The following is a 13290-nucleotide window of genomic DNA, read 5'->3' as shown; positions in this document are numbered from 1 at the left end:
TGCTTGACCCTTCAGCTCCACTCTCCAGTTGAGGCTGCTTTCAACGTGCTGCTTCAGGCTTCCGATGCCTTCACCTCAGGGGAACCTGCAATACATCTGTATGGCTGGGTGGGAGAGGCTTTGGGAGAGACAGAACTCATTTGTATAAAAATGACAGTAAATGCCATTAGATCGTGGCAAGGTGAGTCAAAAATAGGCATGCCTCTTCCTTTTACTACTGCAGCAATCACTGAAGAGTGTGTAGGAAGGAGGAGGTAATCTTTTCTGATTTCATAAAAATCCTTGTTTTGGTGAAATCTTCAACAATTACTATTAGAGTTAGTTGTTTTACAATAATTAGGCAGAATTTTAAAGAGAAAGAATCTCTGTATGCTATAAAATCCCAAACATGCCTTACTTCACCCTCAGAGAAGGTACAGGTTACCCCTGCTGCCTTTCCTTACTTTACAGTACAGCACACGTAAAAGTTTGGCTGAACCACAACTACACAAAACATGTGGGTGAGAAAAACCCTTCTGTTTTCCCACTAGTCTGTACATCGCTTTCTGTTTACTACTTTAAAATCTCTAAGTGGGACTCGCCCAATGCCATGCAAGCTGTTACTGGAAAGATCAAGGGGCCAAAGTATGACAGCAGGAGACCTAAGCCTATGACATGCAGAGAGGAAGGATTTTGCAGAGCTGCTAGACAAGTGTTGAGCTGCTTACACTGAGAAATGTGCTAAAATGCCAGTGGGAAAACCTGCTTGGGTACAAATCCCAAGAATTCACTGCGTACTCAGGGCACGACTCAATGAGATACTTCTGATACTAATCCTGGGATGTGTGAGGGCTGAGGGCTGAGTGAAAGTGGAAGGTCTGAACATTTAGTACCTACGGGAACCAAAGAAACCTGCAAGTCCCTTGCTATCAAAATAATAATCTTAATCTCCTTTGGTATTTCCTGTTCAGATAGAAAGAGTGCAACGACCCACAGATGTTGAAAGCATTTAATGCTGTCCACAACACTTCAAGATGTACTTTTGACTATTATCTCCTAACACCAGTCGAAATACACCTCCAGAACACAACTATACTCACCTTGGTAGACAAAATGAAAACCTTTGGCTGTAGACTGACCCTTGGAACTAAATTTAATGAGAATCTGGTTGGTGGTAGCTAATGGTAGTGATTCACCTAGGTGAGGAGAAAGAAGAAAAACAGAGGAGAGAGAATACAGCATCAGCTATGCAAGTGGCTTGCTGAAGCCTCTCTAGGGCTTGCACACAAAACTGTTTTGCACCGAGCAAGGTGTTAAATGGCAGAGTGTGGTTTTTACCTTACTTTTTCCAGCAGCAACAGGGACAGGTCCCTTACCTGTATGAGATCCTGAGAGGGAGCTGAGGAGCCGGGAATGCTGGTTGGGGCCATCGTGAACTTCAATGACATCGTTGAGCGCCGTCTGGAAGAAGGCAAACTGCCCGAAGACCACTGCGAAGACAAGGAGGGCCTGTCAGGGCGGGCAGCGTGGTGAGCAGCGCTGCAGCCCGTGCGCTGCCAAGGCTCGGCACTGAGACATTTCAGCTTCTTTTATTTCAGGAGCTTGGCAAGGATAAAAAGGGCCTGACTGACAGCCCTGGAAGATGGGAGCCCTTTATTTATCCACAAAGTCGGCGTAACAGAAGCAGCACCCAGCCTCCCCCATGTTCACTTGCCAGTAGGCTTTAACACTGATTCATAGGCCAAAAGGAATTGTTTTATGAATCATCCCGTTTGCCTGCCTACATAACACAAGGTATGTAATTTCACTAACAGATAATTATTATTTATTATTTGTATTAAACCTCTGTCACGAACTGGGCTCTTGTTGGGTTAGGTATTGTTCAAAACCTGAACAAAATAACAATCCCTCTTCTGAAGAACCTAATTTCTAGATTGAGCCTCTCTGGTCAGGGAGGACCAATGCTAGGGATAGAGCACACCCACAATTTTATACACGGTCAGTCCTAGGCCTGTCTACAGAGACTGCTAATAAGTAAGCCATTCAGTGCTCCGGGTCTCACTGCATACACTGCAAATGCACTTTAGGAGCAAGCAGAATTTATAAAAAGGGAGAAAAAATAATGAGGGAATTAGAGGTGTGCTTTTTTTTTTTTTTAATAAACTAGCGTAAAAATTCTTCAGTTATTTATTTTTCAGAATACAATAACTGCTTTTATTCCCCTTCCAAATCTGCCTTTCCCCCCCGTCTCCTCTCCTAGCTTCACATTTTTAAGTTTTAAGTGCCCAGTTGCAGATTCGCAAGCTGAGAGATCTCTTGCTGTGAAATTCATCATCCACCGAGCTACAACATTTGTTTCCTGCACATTCAGGTTTCCAGCACAGCTTTGATGCTGGGAACACTGAAAAAGTGACGATAGCACACCCTGACGCCTGCTGTCCACAGAATCAGAGAAGTGAAAGAGAAGGGAAATGCATAACATTTGCTACTAATGGTTTTCTGGTTGTTTTTAATGAAGCTATTGAAAGGTAGCAGGTGGAGAAGAGAAACTAATTTAGCTGTCATCCTACCGTAGGCAGAAGTCACACTTGTAGATCCAGCCTGCCTAGCCCACTAGGTATTTTGTTTCTTAAGACAATATCAAGATCAGCTAGAGTAAAGCAGGTTAAAAAGTGTAAGAGAACAATGTTCTATTTCATCAGTTAAATCCAGGAACTTGGACACAACCTAGATCCATACAGCCTGAAGGGCAATTCGAGTGAAAGGAGCTTTTAACTGAAGCCTGAACACAGTATCCTTATTTTGCACCTTGCAATAATCTTAGCAAAGGAAATCATAAACAACTGAAAAGGCCATAGGGACTGACTAGAGCTACATCGATATAATGCACTGCGAAGCTGTACCAAATAACAGAATTTAGAGCCTGACCAGGCTGTCAGTGCAAGTGGTTTTAAGGAGCATTAAATTCCCTTCAAGTAAGAAAATATGTTAACCAATACTAATACCCATCCAGCTAGCTGACTCAAAAGTTCCTAGAATGTCCATCGCTCTTTTATCCAACCTCTGACCAAAATGAAGTGCCATTGGAGTCTATAAAAAGCACGATGGTTCACTGAAATGGGCCTGGCTTTAATGCACATTGAGGTCGCAATTCAGTAGACAGACTGCATGAGCAAATAGTTGTAGAGTATCGACTCATTCGAGCATGTTACCGAAACACAGATTTGGAGCTGTCAGAACTGCATCTACCAGCAGGCTCTCCCTCAGCTAAAAGGTGGTTTCCTGTGATCTGTAATTGCACTGTGTTCATTTAAAAGTGTATCATGCACAGGTCTTGGTGAAATTACAGGACAAAATAACGTCTACAAAAAAAACTTTACTCAGTTAATGTGTGTTTATAGCAAATACATTTTGTACTCTTTGAGGTCTTCCGAGTCTGCTGCTAGCATTAAGCAGCATAAATTATTTTTTTGCTGATTTTTCGACTGCACAACTGGATACAGTGCAGGAACTGGAAGGGGAATAACAACACTATATTTTTTTGTTAGTTTTGTGCTTTTCCTCATTTTTGATAATTTTGAAATTCAGAAAAATCTTTACTGACCACAACAAAGTATAAGTAGCATGCAACAGTGCCACTAAGTATTTTCCAACCTCCCTTATATTTATTTACATATGCACTTATTTTACTGCTTCATCTAAACAAACTCAAACAAGAGACAGTAAAACAGGTTTTCAGGTGTCTGAAAATCTGACAAAAATATACCGTAGTCCTTTGGCACAACGATGAAGTACAAGCAGACTTGTCCACTGGTGTAATTCTGGGGGTAATTTGGAGAAAGGACTACGCCGTCTGAGCCCGTGTACTGACCGCCACAGGGTGCTGCAAGAGAAAGTCGAGAAGAGATCGCTGAGTGTACCCTTACCAAAGCCTGCCTCGAACCATCAGCCTTTTTTCCCACTGCTTTCAAATCCATCTCTGCCCACGTTTTGTAATTCCGTGCAGTGTCAGCTGCCCCGACCTATGATCGATTCCGTGCTTCAGGCATTGCAGCTCTTGCTGCAAGTTCTTATTAAGAAAAATAAGGCTTATCCTAACCTGAGTTCATGCCTGCTTCACATTTAATTATTAAGACCATGCTGAGGCTAAGGGATGCCATGTGTGGTGTTGTAGCTAATGGGTGATTTGCACTGCTCTCCATCGGCTCTTGAAGCTCAGGGCTTGACAGAACCGAGTCCTGCTCCTTTTGCCCTCTCTCAGCAGCAGGAGCCTGGCTGCAGTGGGAACAGCGCTCCCCCCACCAGGGCCTTTCGAGCCAGAGATCTCATTCCTCCAGTCATCCCAGACTGACAGCTCTCTCTTCCGTCACTTCTTATGCTAAGGCGGCCTGGCTGCAAACCCGTCATTTAAACCATTTTCTCATTAAGCCAGAAAATGAAACAAAACAACAAAACCCCAACACAGAGCCCCTAAGACAAAATTGTCTGTTTTCTCAGTAAATTATGACCCTGCTCGCGAAAGCACATGCTCAAGGGCTTTGATTAGTAGGGATTAAGTTGAACAGATGTTTAAGTTGTTGAATCCTGCTCTGCACTAGGGAAACAGGTTTTGCTATGCACATAGCTGCTCTGTTCGGTTTTTTCTCCTTTTAAAACGAAGGTTCAAGAATCCTCATATAAGTCAGCTTTTCCTGACCCTAGGGTGTTAAAAAATGGAAGGATTATGAAACACCGAGAAAAACCATCTCTGTCCCCTTGCAAGCAGTTCTATACAAAAGTAACAACAAGCTTTGCAACTAGATAAACTGCTGAAGTATTTTGTGCTAGGCAGATCATCCTCTCCTCGCCTTTGCCCCATGGGCCTTACCTGTACAGGTAGGTCGAGGTCTGTTCCACGTGGGTTTTCCATCTTCTCCCATTATGCACGTCAGCGTGGAGACTCCTTCAATATCATACCCGCCGTCACAGTAGTAGGTAATGGTGGATCCCAGTTTCAGGTCTGTACCCACCCGTGTACCGTTCTTAATTGAGCCAGGATCAAAGCAGGACTCCCTGGGATTTTCTGTAAGATAAAATTGCCAAGATCTTTACTGCTCTGATAGAGCGATTTTCAAATTGTGGACAACAGCACGTTTTTTGTGCTTTTCTTGTCTGGGAATCTCACTTAAGCATATTACAAAGACTAGCACTGTTTGCAGGGTTTAGATTTCAAGCATTCTCTCATGCTGCTGAATCCGGGAATTACACGGGTCAAATTCTGGTCCAGACCATTTGCTGATGCTCAGCTCCAGCACAAGCACAAGCAAGAAGGAAACCTTCAGTTCATACAAATTAACTGGTACCCAAAATCCAACCAAGAAGGCAACTATCTACACTCGCTCTCCCTCTTCAACAGGAGGCAGGCTGCAAGGAACTCTGCAAATTAGGGCATATAAACACAGATTGAACATACAACATATTTCAGATGTGCTACATCTGCTCACATTATCTCCTTGGCACCTATCATACCAGTATCTAAGAGCTGTCCGCTCTCACCACGAAAATACATAGTGCCGCGTGCTAGCTGGTTGGCTCTCCAGATGTGCAGCATGGCTGCAATTATTGCAAAATGATTACAAGCAGTTAGACAAAATGAAGACATTTTTCTCTCTGTTCACTATGCCCTGCAGAGTTAAAAACCCCATTTACATACGAAAATTCCAGTAAAGACTAAGAGCCGTCAGGACTTGGATATTTCTTTCCTTCTTCTGAGGGCTTTTTTCTTTTTTGCCTTTTTTTTTTTTTTTTCCTGCATGAAATATAATTAGAGGCTTTGATTAATCCTGCTCTTTTGTCATTTGGAAATTGCTCATTAAAGATGAGGGCTTTTCTGAGAGCAGTGGGTCTGTGAACAATTATAATGCGTTTAAGCATTAAATCATGGGCTTTTTAGTATTTGTGGAGGGGTTGGAGGGGAGAAGGAGAAAACAGTCAAGCCCCCAGATCTTGCTTTTGTTCTCCCCTCTCCTCCCACCTCGTTCCCAGTGAAAAACAGGATTAGCTTTATGGTTTTCTTTACACAATGGCTGTCCAACTAGCTAGTGATCCAGGTAAACAGGGCACAACAGGCTGTTTTTCCCTAGAACACCAGTTCCCAGTTCTGGGAGCCACATCCTGGTGAACCCTCAACGCTCCTCAGAGACCATCACACACCTGTATCATCAGACCTTAAATCATGACCAAGTGGCTCTGTGAAGCCACCTCACAAGCTGCTTGTGGCCTGGTTGTGGTCAGTGAGTGACCCGTAGGCAATGCCTCCGCTCTCAAAGGGACAGAGCCTAAGGGGCAGTGCTGGGGGGGCGCTGGGACTCCCGGGCCCTCTTCCATGCTTGTGTCTGGCTCCATGAAGTTTGGACAAGTCGCTCTTCCTTTGCTGTCCAACCAGAAAATAGGATGTTCCACTTTATCTGAGCCTGGGAAGATACACACATGTGCCTAGAAGCGTGATTCACACCATGCTCAAAAGAGAGCTTTGATACTGAGGACATTGCAGAGAAGAGTTGGGTTCTAAGACAAAAGAATTCAGTCTATGTTTTTATCCCATTATTGGCCGTGTGTGATCTGACGGAAGGTCCTGCTGAGACACCAGCTAGACACAAAACACAAATCTTGATTGTGATGAGTAAGATACGAGGACCAAAGAGCTTGTTTTAGTCAAACACTGGAAAGCAAAGTCCTTAGTGTGCGGGTCAGCTGGATGAACATATTCTCTCCTCATTCTTCCTCATGCTTGTGACACATCAGCAGCAGTTGGAGAAGCAAGCAGGCAGCCCTTACCATTACTGCAAGTCCGAGGAATGTTCTGGCACAGACTGCTCACCACAACCCACAGAGGTGAACAAATCGCTTTGGGCATCAGTCGGCCAGGGCACTGAAGATGAGTGGTGCAATTGCAGAGCTCAGAGTTCGCTTCAGCACACAAGCCATTTACAAGAGTCAATGCTTCATCTACATGTCCAAAATATTTCTTCACTCTGCAAGCCTTTACTTCTCGAAATTGTTAATGTTTTAGACCCTTTCATACAAAAGCTGCACCCAACGGCTTTCTTATGGCCACTTTCTGCCTCTCTTGTTATTTTGCACAGCCTCACTGCCTTTCTTCTAACGAGCCGATGCAGCTTCAACCTGCCAATCAGCCTCCCACCCAGCTGTCAGATGTCTCAGCCATGTGCTTGATCTCAGTCTCTGCTCTTGCTTTGAAAAATCGTGATGTTCAGCGCTCAAGTCACTCTGCTGGCTGCTGAAAAGGGGGTGGTGGCTGATTGTTGAGAGATGACCCCGCTGCTTTTGTTGTGTTTTCCTCATTCTTGACTGTTTCTGTTCCCTTGAGGGTCTGTGCCTTCAGGGACACCACTCACCTCGGATGACGATGCATCCTGACACTAGTCCTACACAATTCTCCAGCTGAACACTCCTCCGCTGATGAACTGCCCCAAAGATCCTCAGCAGTAGGCTACAAAGGGAGGCAGGAGCTCAAACTTAAGGAAGTATTTGGTTGCGTGGTGACAGCAAGAGACTCATAGAGGGATGTAAAAAAGCCACAGCTTCCACAGCCTTTGATTTATTGGGCTACAAAGTGCTTGCTCATTTAGAATTAATGTTTTACGTTCAGTCACACCCTTCAGAAATCAAGGACTTCACCCTGATGTCCCAATTAACATGGAGTCAGGCTGCCAAATGTTTAGGAAAGAGTCAAGACAAAAATGCCATGAGAACTGGCTCATTAGTCCACAGAAAGAAGAAGTTTTCTGTGATTCCCCTCTCCTTTCCCAAGGAAAGCTCAAAGCCTGCAGGAGCTCCTAGACGAGGAGGTCAGGCTTTTATCTGCGTGTTCAAGAACAGCTCCATCAGAGAGCGCTGGTCTGCCCAGCACACCACGAGCTCCTTCTCTGTGAACATGTGCAAGCCTTTAATAAGCGTTAAGCCTTACAGCAACACCCAGAGAAATTGCCTAAAAGAGTTTTTCACAGCAGTCATCATATACGGAAGAAAGGACAGATTACATGAGCATCTCCCACGTCAGGTGCAGCCCTTGGCACCCCACGCGGAGAGGCTGCTGCCACGCCAGGCACCAGGAGCACAGTCAGAACTCACCCCAGAAAACTGGACCGCCTTTCCCAAAGAACAGATCTGTGTTTTCAAATGCAAGTTGTTTCAGGGTCAAGCATCATTTCCTATTTCTGACCTTTTTAACAGCAAGCAGTACTAGATGTTTTTAAACAGCTTGCCTTGCAACAGATTTTGCAGAACAGCGTTTCTGTGGGGAATTTCCACCTTAACTAACCCATAAGTAATGCTGAGTATATGTTTATATGCTCAGGATGGGCAAAACAGTTCTGGCAAAATAATAACGGATTTGAAATAAGGTTTTTTTTTTTCCCTTTTTTTCCCCACTCCTTTGGATGGGTGAAAAGTAATCGGTTTTGCTTCATTTGCTTTCAATTTCACGCCTCTTCACTTTTGGCCTCCAACAGAAACAGGAAGCACTAAGAAAGCATGAGAAAACCTACTGCCTTGGAGCATCCGACCTGGAAACTCCTTCCCGCTTTCTGCCCTAAGCATGAGGAGCCAAACCTGAATATGCAACTTGGGTCCCATTCGGTACCAAAGCACCAGGACGTGTCGCTTGGATGGAGGCAGGGACTTAATGGAGTTTGACCCGCTTTTATGTCCATGACTGCAGATCCACAACACACACAGAATATCTTGGGGGGACAACCTGGGAAAGCTCTCCAAATGACCAGCCTGCCTTTTACATCACTCATAAAGTGTGGTCTTGGTTTAAAAATATCATTATGAATACGTAAAATGCCACTCAAAATCTGTGGTTTGCAAGATGATGCAATGCGAACTGATTATTAGAATTCAGTTGATTTCCCAATGCGAAAAGATAATCCCTACCATACAGATTCATCCCCAGTCAAATTTGAAAGGGTATCTAGGAGTATTTTCTGGCAACAGCAGCTTAATGGGAGACCCTCACACAAAGGGGTCTTGAAAATCAACTGGAGACAGTTAAATCTTAAGCAATAACTGGAACAAGAGACACTTTGTAGGTAGATCAGAAGCAATCTCCTTCCTGTGTTTATGCTCTTGTTTTGCAACTGTCTTTCCTATTTTGTAACGAAGAACTTATCATCCTTTTGCTTTGGTAGACTAAGAGTTGTTGGGCTCTAGTGAATCTGCTATGAACAAAGCACACTGCTTTCAAAAAAACAGCATTAACTAGTGTTGCAGACAAGCACTTTGTTAAGGACTGTGATAACTTCCCCAGACCTACAACAGGGTGCCTGAGGAAAGCATTTCTTCCTTTTCAGAAGCCAGCCCCAAGCCAAAATCTACTCACTATGGCTAAGTCACCCCAAAGGATAAATTTCTCCCCAGCTGAAATCCCCCGAACTATTTAAGTTTCACCTTACCCTTTGAACCAATCCAAAGCTTTATGCAGACAGTAAACAATTTAAATGTAATAATTTAAGAGTGCATGGGGGAAGTGCATTTTTTTGCTAATAACCTTAGTTTGATTTTTCATTCTGCTGCCCAGCTGACAGCGCATCACAGGTACAAAGCAATGATATGTGCTCATCTATCAAAAATCTTGCTGGTGTAGTACATCAGTGTAGATAAACCGGGAAATTGCCTAGCTGAAGATCTGCCCTCAAACACCTTCCTATGGCATTGCTGCAGTCCCACTTCACTCTCACTGTCATGCTCCATGCAAAAATCAGCATAGTAAAAGACAAATTCATTCTTTTCTCACTGTTTTCTCCATTCCTCCTGGCCCCAGAGGACAACTTTCTCTTGAAGAGCCATTGCCCCTGAAACAATTTCAAATGAAGTGCTGAAGCTGTTTGAAATTCACCCGACACACCATAGCTCCAGGCTAGCGATACAGTCCCAGTCCCAGAGAAGATGCAGGATTTCAAGGAGGGTACTGACAGATGGCTGCTTTGGTTTTTTTCCACCCAAACACCACCAAAAGGGGACTACAAAGCCCCTGGAATTAGCTGCATTTCACATACGACTGGCACAGGTGATACAGGGTATTTAGGGAGGTAAGGGCAGAAGCCTACGTGGGCTGCAACACTGACCGAACACAACGAGGAGGCTGAGAGGGACAGCGTCTTTGAACTGTACTTGGGATTCCCCGCTGGCAAGGAGCCGAGCTTGGCATTTGATTTTCCTTCACCCGTGCTCCCCCCCTGCCTTGCTTTTCTTCTTCCTTCAATTCCCCAAAGTTCTATTTTCTGCTGCTTCTCAGACTTGAATCCTGGGCTCCTTTTAAAGTGCGGGGAAATTAATGAGCAAACTTAAAGCCTCATTCTTTTCTCCCAGCAGTTTGGCTTTGTGGGAAGTATGTAGGCGCGATTAACACCGTAGGAGTATTTAGGAGAAAAACGCATCACACAACAACCCTAATTTAATGAGATTTCATTTGTTAACTACTTTATGGCTACCCAAAAGGAAAAGGGAAAAGAAGAAAAAACCCAAGACTTAATCTTCAGTAAAATTAATTCTAATGAGGGCAGAAAACTTTTAATCTCTTGAATCTTAAGCAGTACCAGTTGTCTTCATCTTATTATTTCATAATTTCACTGCAGGGAAATTAATCTGTTCGGTATACATAATAGGAATTGCCATTTAACTATCTCTTAATATCTGGTCAGGTAAATTCAACAGCAGAAGCTACAGACTGAATATAGGGTACTGGAAAAGAGAATTGCCCAAGCACACGGAGAAAGCAGCAGCCCATCAGCTCTCTAGCACAAGCCATTACTGCTCCCGCAGCACACAGTTGGGCCAACAAGAGCCAACAGCCTGTTTCACAGTGTACACCATGGATACAAAGCCATGTTTTATAGTGGCACACATCCAGGACATCTGAAGCTATCAATACTTTTTTTCCCATACTGCAAGCTAGTATATATAGGCCAGAGTAGGCTTGAAGAATCATTTCTTTGTAGCCCTGTTTTTTGCAGTTCTTAATCCTTTTCTCTGTGTTGCATAATCATGGCTCATCAGACCCAGCTTTTCAGAGCATATTTTTCACTAGAGTTTGTAACGACTCCATTCTTCTATCTATTCTGTGCACAAACAAGAAACATGCTCTGCCAAAGCCTTCCTTTTGCTCCCTGTCTCTCAGAGCAGCAGTGCCAGGTCTGTCACCTCTCAGCTTGCTCCATCAACAGAGAGGCAAAAGCATCCAGGGAAAACTCTAACCACTGCCCATGTCTCTCACCGTTAGAGCTGAAGCCACAAAAAAGTGATCCCCAGCCACATGACAGGCCTTTTATGCTGCTCTTATCTACCTTATGTCACTGTCTCTTCTGCCAGCCTGCAGAATCCCCTCTCTGCATCTCCTGCTTTTGCCCACTGTGCATCTTCAGCAGCTTTGGTGATAGCAGGAGAGGCAGCAGGGTTACTGTCTGAAGAGAGCTTTCCATAGCTTCTAGAGCTTCTCCCACCTGGTTCAACTAGGTGGTCTAACCTGACAATAAATGCAGGTAAAATCCCAAGTACTTTGAGTTAGCTGGGCCAGGCGCACCCCCGGGCAGCTCTTACCTGTGTAGTCAATGACAAATCCAGTGTTGCTGACAGACGCATCGCTTCGGAAAGCAAGGAAGAGGCTGTTACTGCTGCTCTCTATCCTCTCGGGTAGCTGGGAGCCATAAAAGCTTCCAATCAGGGGGCTGAGTGAATCGGGTCCATCATAAATATGAAGGAAATCATAGCCAGGCTCCAAACTGAAGCTTTGAAAACAGAGGAAGAGAGCTTAAAGCACGAGCATGCTACAGCAGCCCCTCGGAGAACAAGAGAGGCTGTGGTATTGATGGGCTGCACAACCACACAGCCGAGAGACTGTTTCTGCCCCCAGGCAGCTCCTCTGCTAAGCACAGGACATTTCTATCTCCATTCCTTATGTAAAGAATCGAGGCCAGTGATACAGTCCAGAGCATGTAATCTTACGTCCTGTGAAGTCACGGGGGTTTCCTATCTTCTTCTAGTTACATGGACATGTTCTCTAAAAGCCATGCACATATCAAGGAGGAGCTGCAGTTGAAATATGTGCACATCCTCCCACAGGTGGGTCATGAACCCCCTGGCTCACCCAGGCAGTGCCCCACAGCTGGGACTCCCCATCCCCACATGCAGCCAGAGAAGGGGACCCAAACAGCTCTCAGGTACGTACATATTGAATACCAAGGCGATGACATAGTCAGGAGAGACGGTCAGCTTCCAGTCACACTCCTTCCCCGGCGGGTAGGGCTCTGGGTACTGCGGGGACAAGATCACTCCTGCTGGTCCTGTCAAGATACCTCCACAGGGAGCTGAAGGCAATCAAGCAAAGGGATGAGGCTTTGTCTTAGAGAAACTTTAAAAATAGCAGGAAGGAAGGGAAAAAAAGAGAAAGGTGGATAGATAAGGGGACAGAGAGGCAATTCACAAGTTTGCCAAATGTTAAAAGATACATATTGGAAGAGCTTGTAGCGGCCCTAACAGAAATGAGGGTTCTGTTCTTCCAGACAGGGTACACATAAAAGGACAACTAGGGATGCTATTACAATCCTCATGAGATATATGAGTAACCAGAAGGAGGGAGAGATGCTTTTGTTGCATTTATTTAGGCAACTCCTCGTCAAAGTCTGGACTGTTGCTAAGAAAGTGAAAACATGTTGTCTGGTACTAATGATTTGTTCGCGTTTATTACAGTCGCCAACACGTTAAATGCCAAGCTGATTGAAAAATCAATTATTACTTATTTGAGGCTGAAACTGCCTGCATCTGTGTCTACTGTGGCGAATACTCATGATTGATTTATTACTGTCAGCCTTTCTGCAGTCTCTTCATGAGAGTCAATGCTCTAAAATTCTCCGTTGCTCAGATCAATCCTCCCAGATTTGGGATGGGGTAAGAGAAGGGAGCAGAGTCTGCATTGAACGCAGGTGTTTGACACTAACCAGACTAAAACAATGCAAACACCAAGTGGGAAATGAACTGGTGTGGGACAGAACTAAAAGAACGAATGTTGGAAGGCTCTTCCACGGAGGAGTGTGAGTGTGCATCCTGTGGGCATTTTTAAAGCCCTCCTTGCAAATACACAAGAACCTGCAGGTAACAGGTAAAATTTTGCTGGGCTGTACTAGAAAGCTCACATCAGAGAGTAAACTAGAGATCCTTCTTCAAGGCCCAGAAGCAACTACTTCAGCCAAGGCCAGTTGCAGGGTACTGCAGGCACCAGGAACCTCCGTCCCTCTTGAATCACAGCATGGA

The 13290-nt window shown here is 44.6% G+C and overlaps 1 protein-coding gene across 20 annotated transcripts in view; it reads right to left on the bottom strand.

Annotated features, from left to right (window-relative positions):
- The window catches only part of CSMD2 (CUB and Sushi multiple domains 2), a gene marked incomplete at its 5' end in the record, with an annotated part of 338842 nt that overhangs the window by 78579 nt on the left and 246973 nt on the right, over positions 1-13290 (bottom strand). For all 20 annotated transcript variants that reach the window (XR_014575007.1, XR_014575008.1, XM_083809741.1 and 17 more), the window contains 6 exons: positions 1080-1175; positions 1356-1469; positions 3746-3862; positions 4847-5041; positions 11581-11768; positions 12209-12347. Coding sequence is in view for 18 of the 20 variants with exons in the window: in XM_083809741.1 (XP_083665867.1) it covers positions 1080-1175; positions 1356-1469; positions 3746-3862; positions 4847-5041; positions 11581-11768; positions 12209-12347 (849 nt within the window). The remainder of the gene's footprint in view (positions 1-1079; positions 1176-1355; positions 1470-3745; positions 3863-4846; positions 5042-11580; positions 11769-12208; positions 12348-13290) is intronic.

Source organism: Anser anser (assembly GCF_964211835.1).
Source record: "Anser anser genome assembly, chromosome: 24".
Classification (NCBI taxonomy): Eukaryota; Metazoa; Chordata; class Aves; order Anseriformes; family Anatidae; genus Anser; species Anser anser.
The sequence above is the reverse complement of the archived record's forward strand: the minus strand, read 5'-3'. Positions and strand labels throughout refer to the sequence as shown.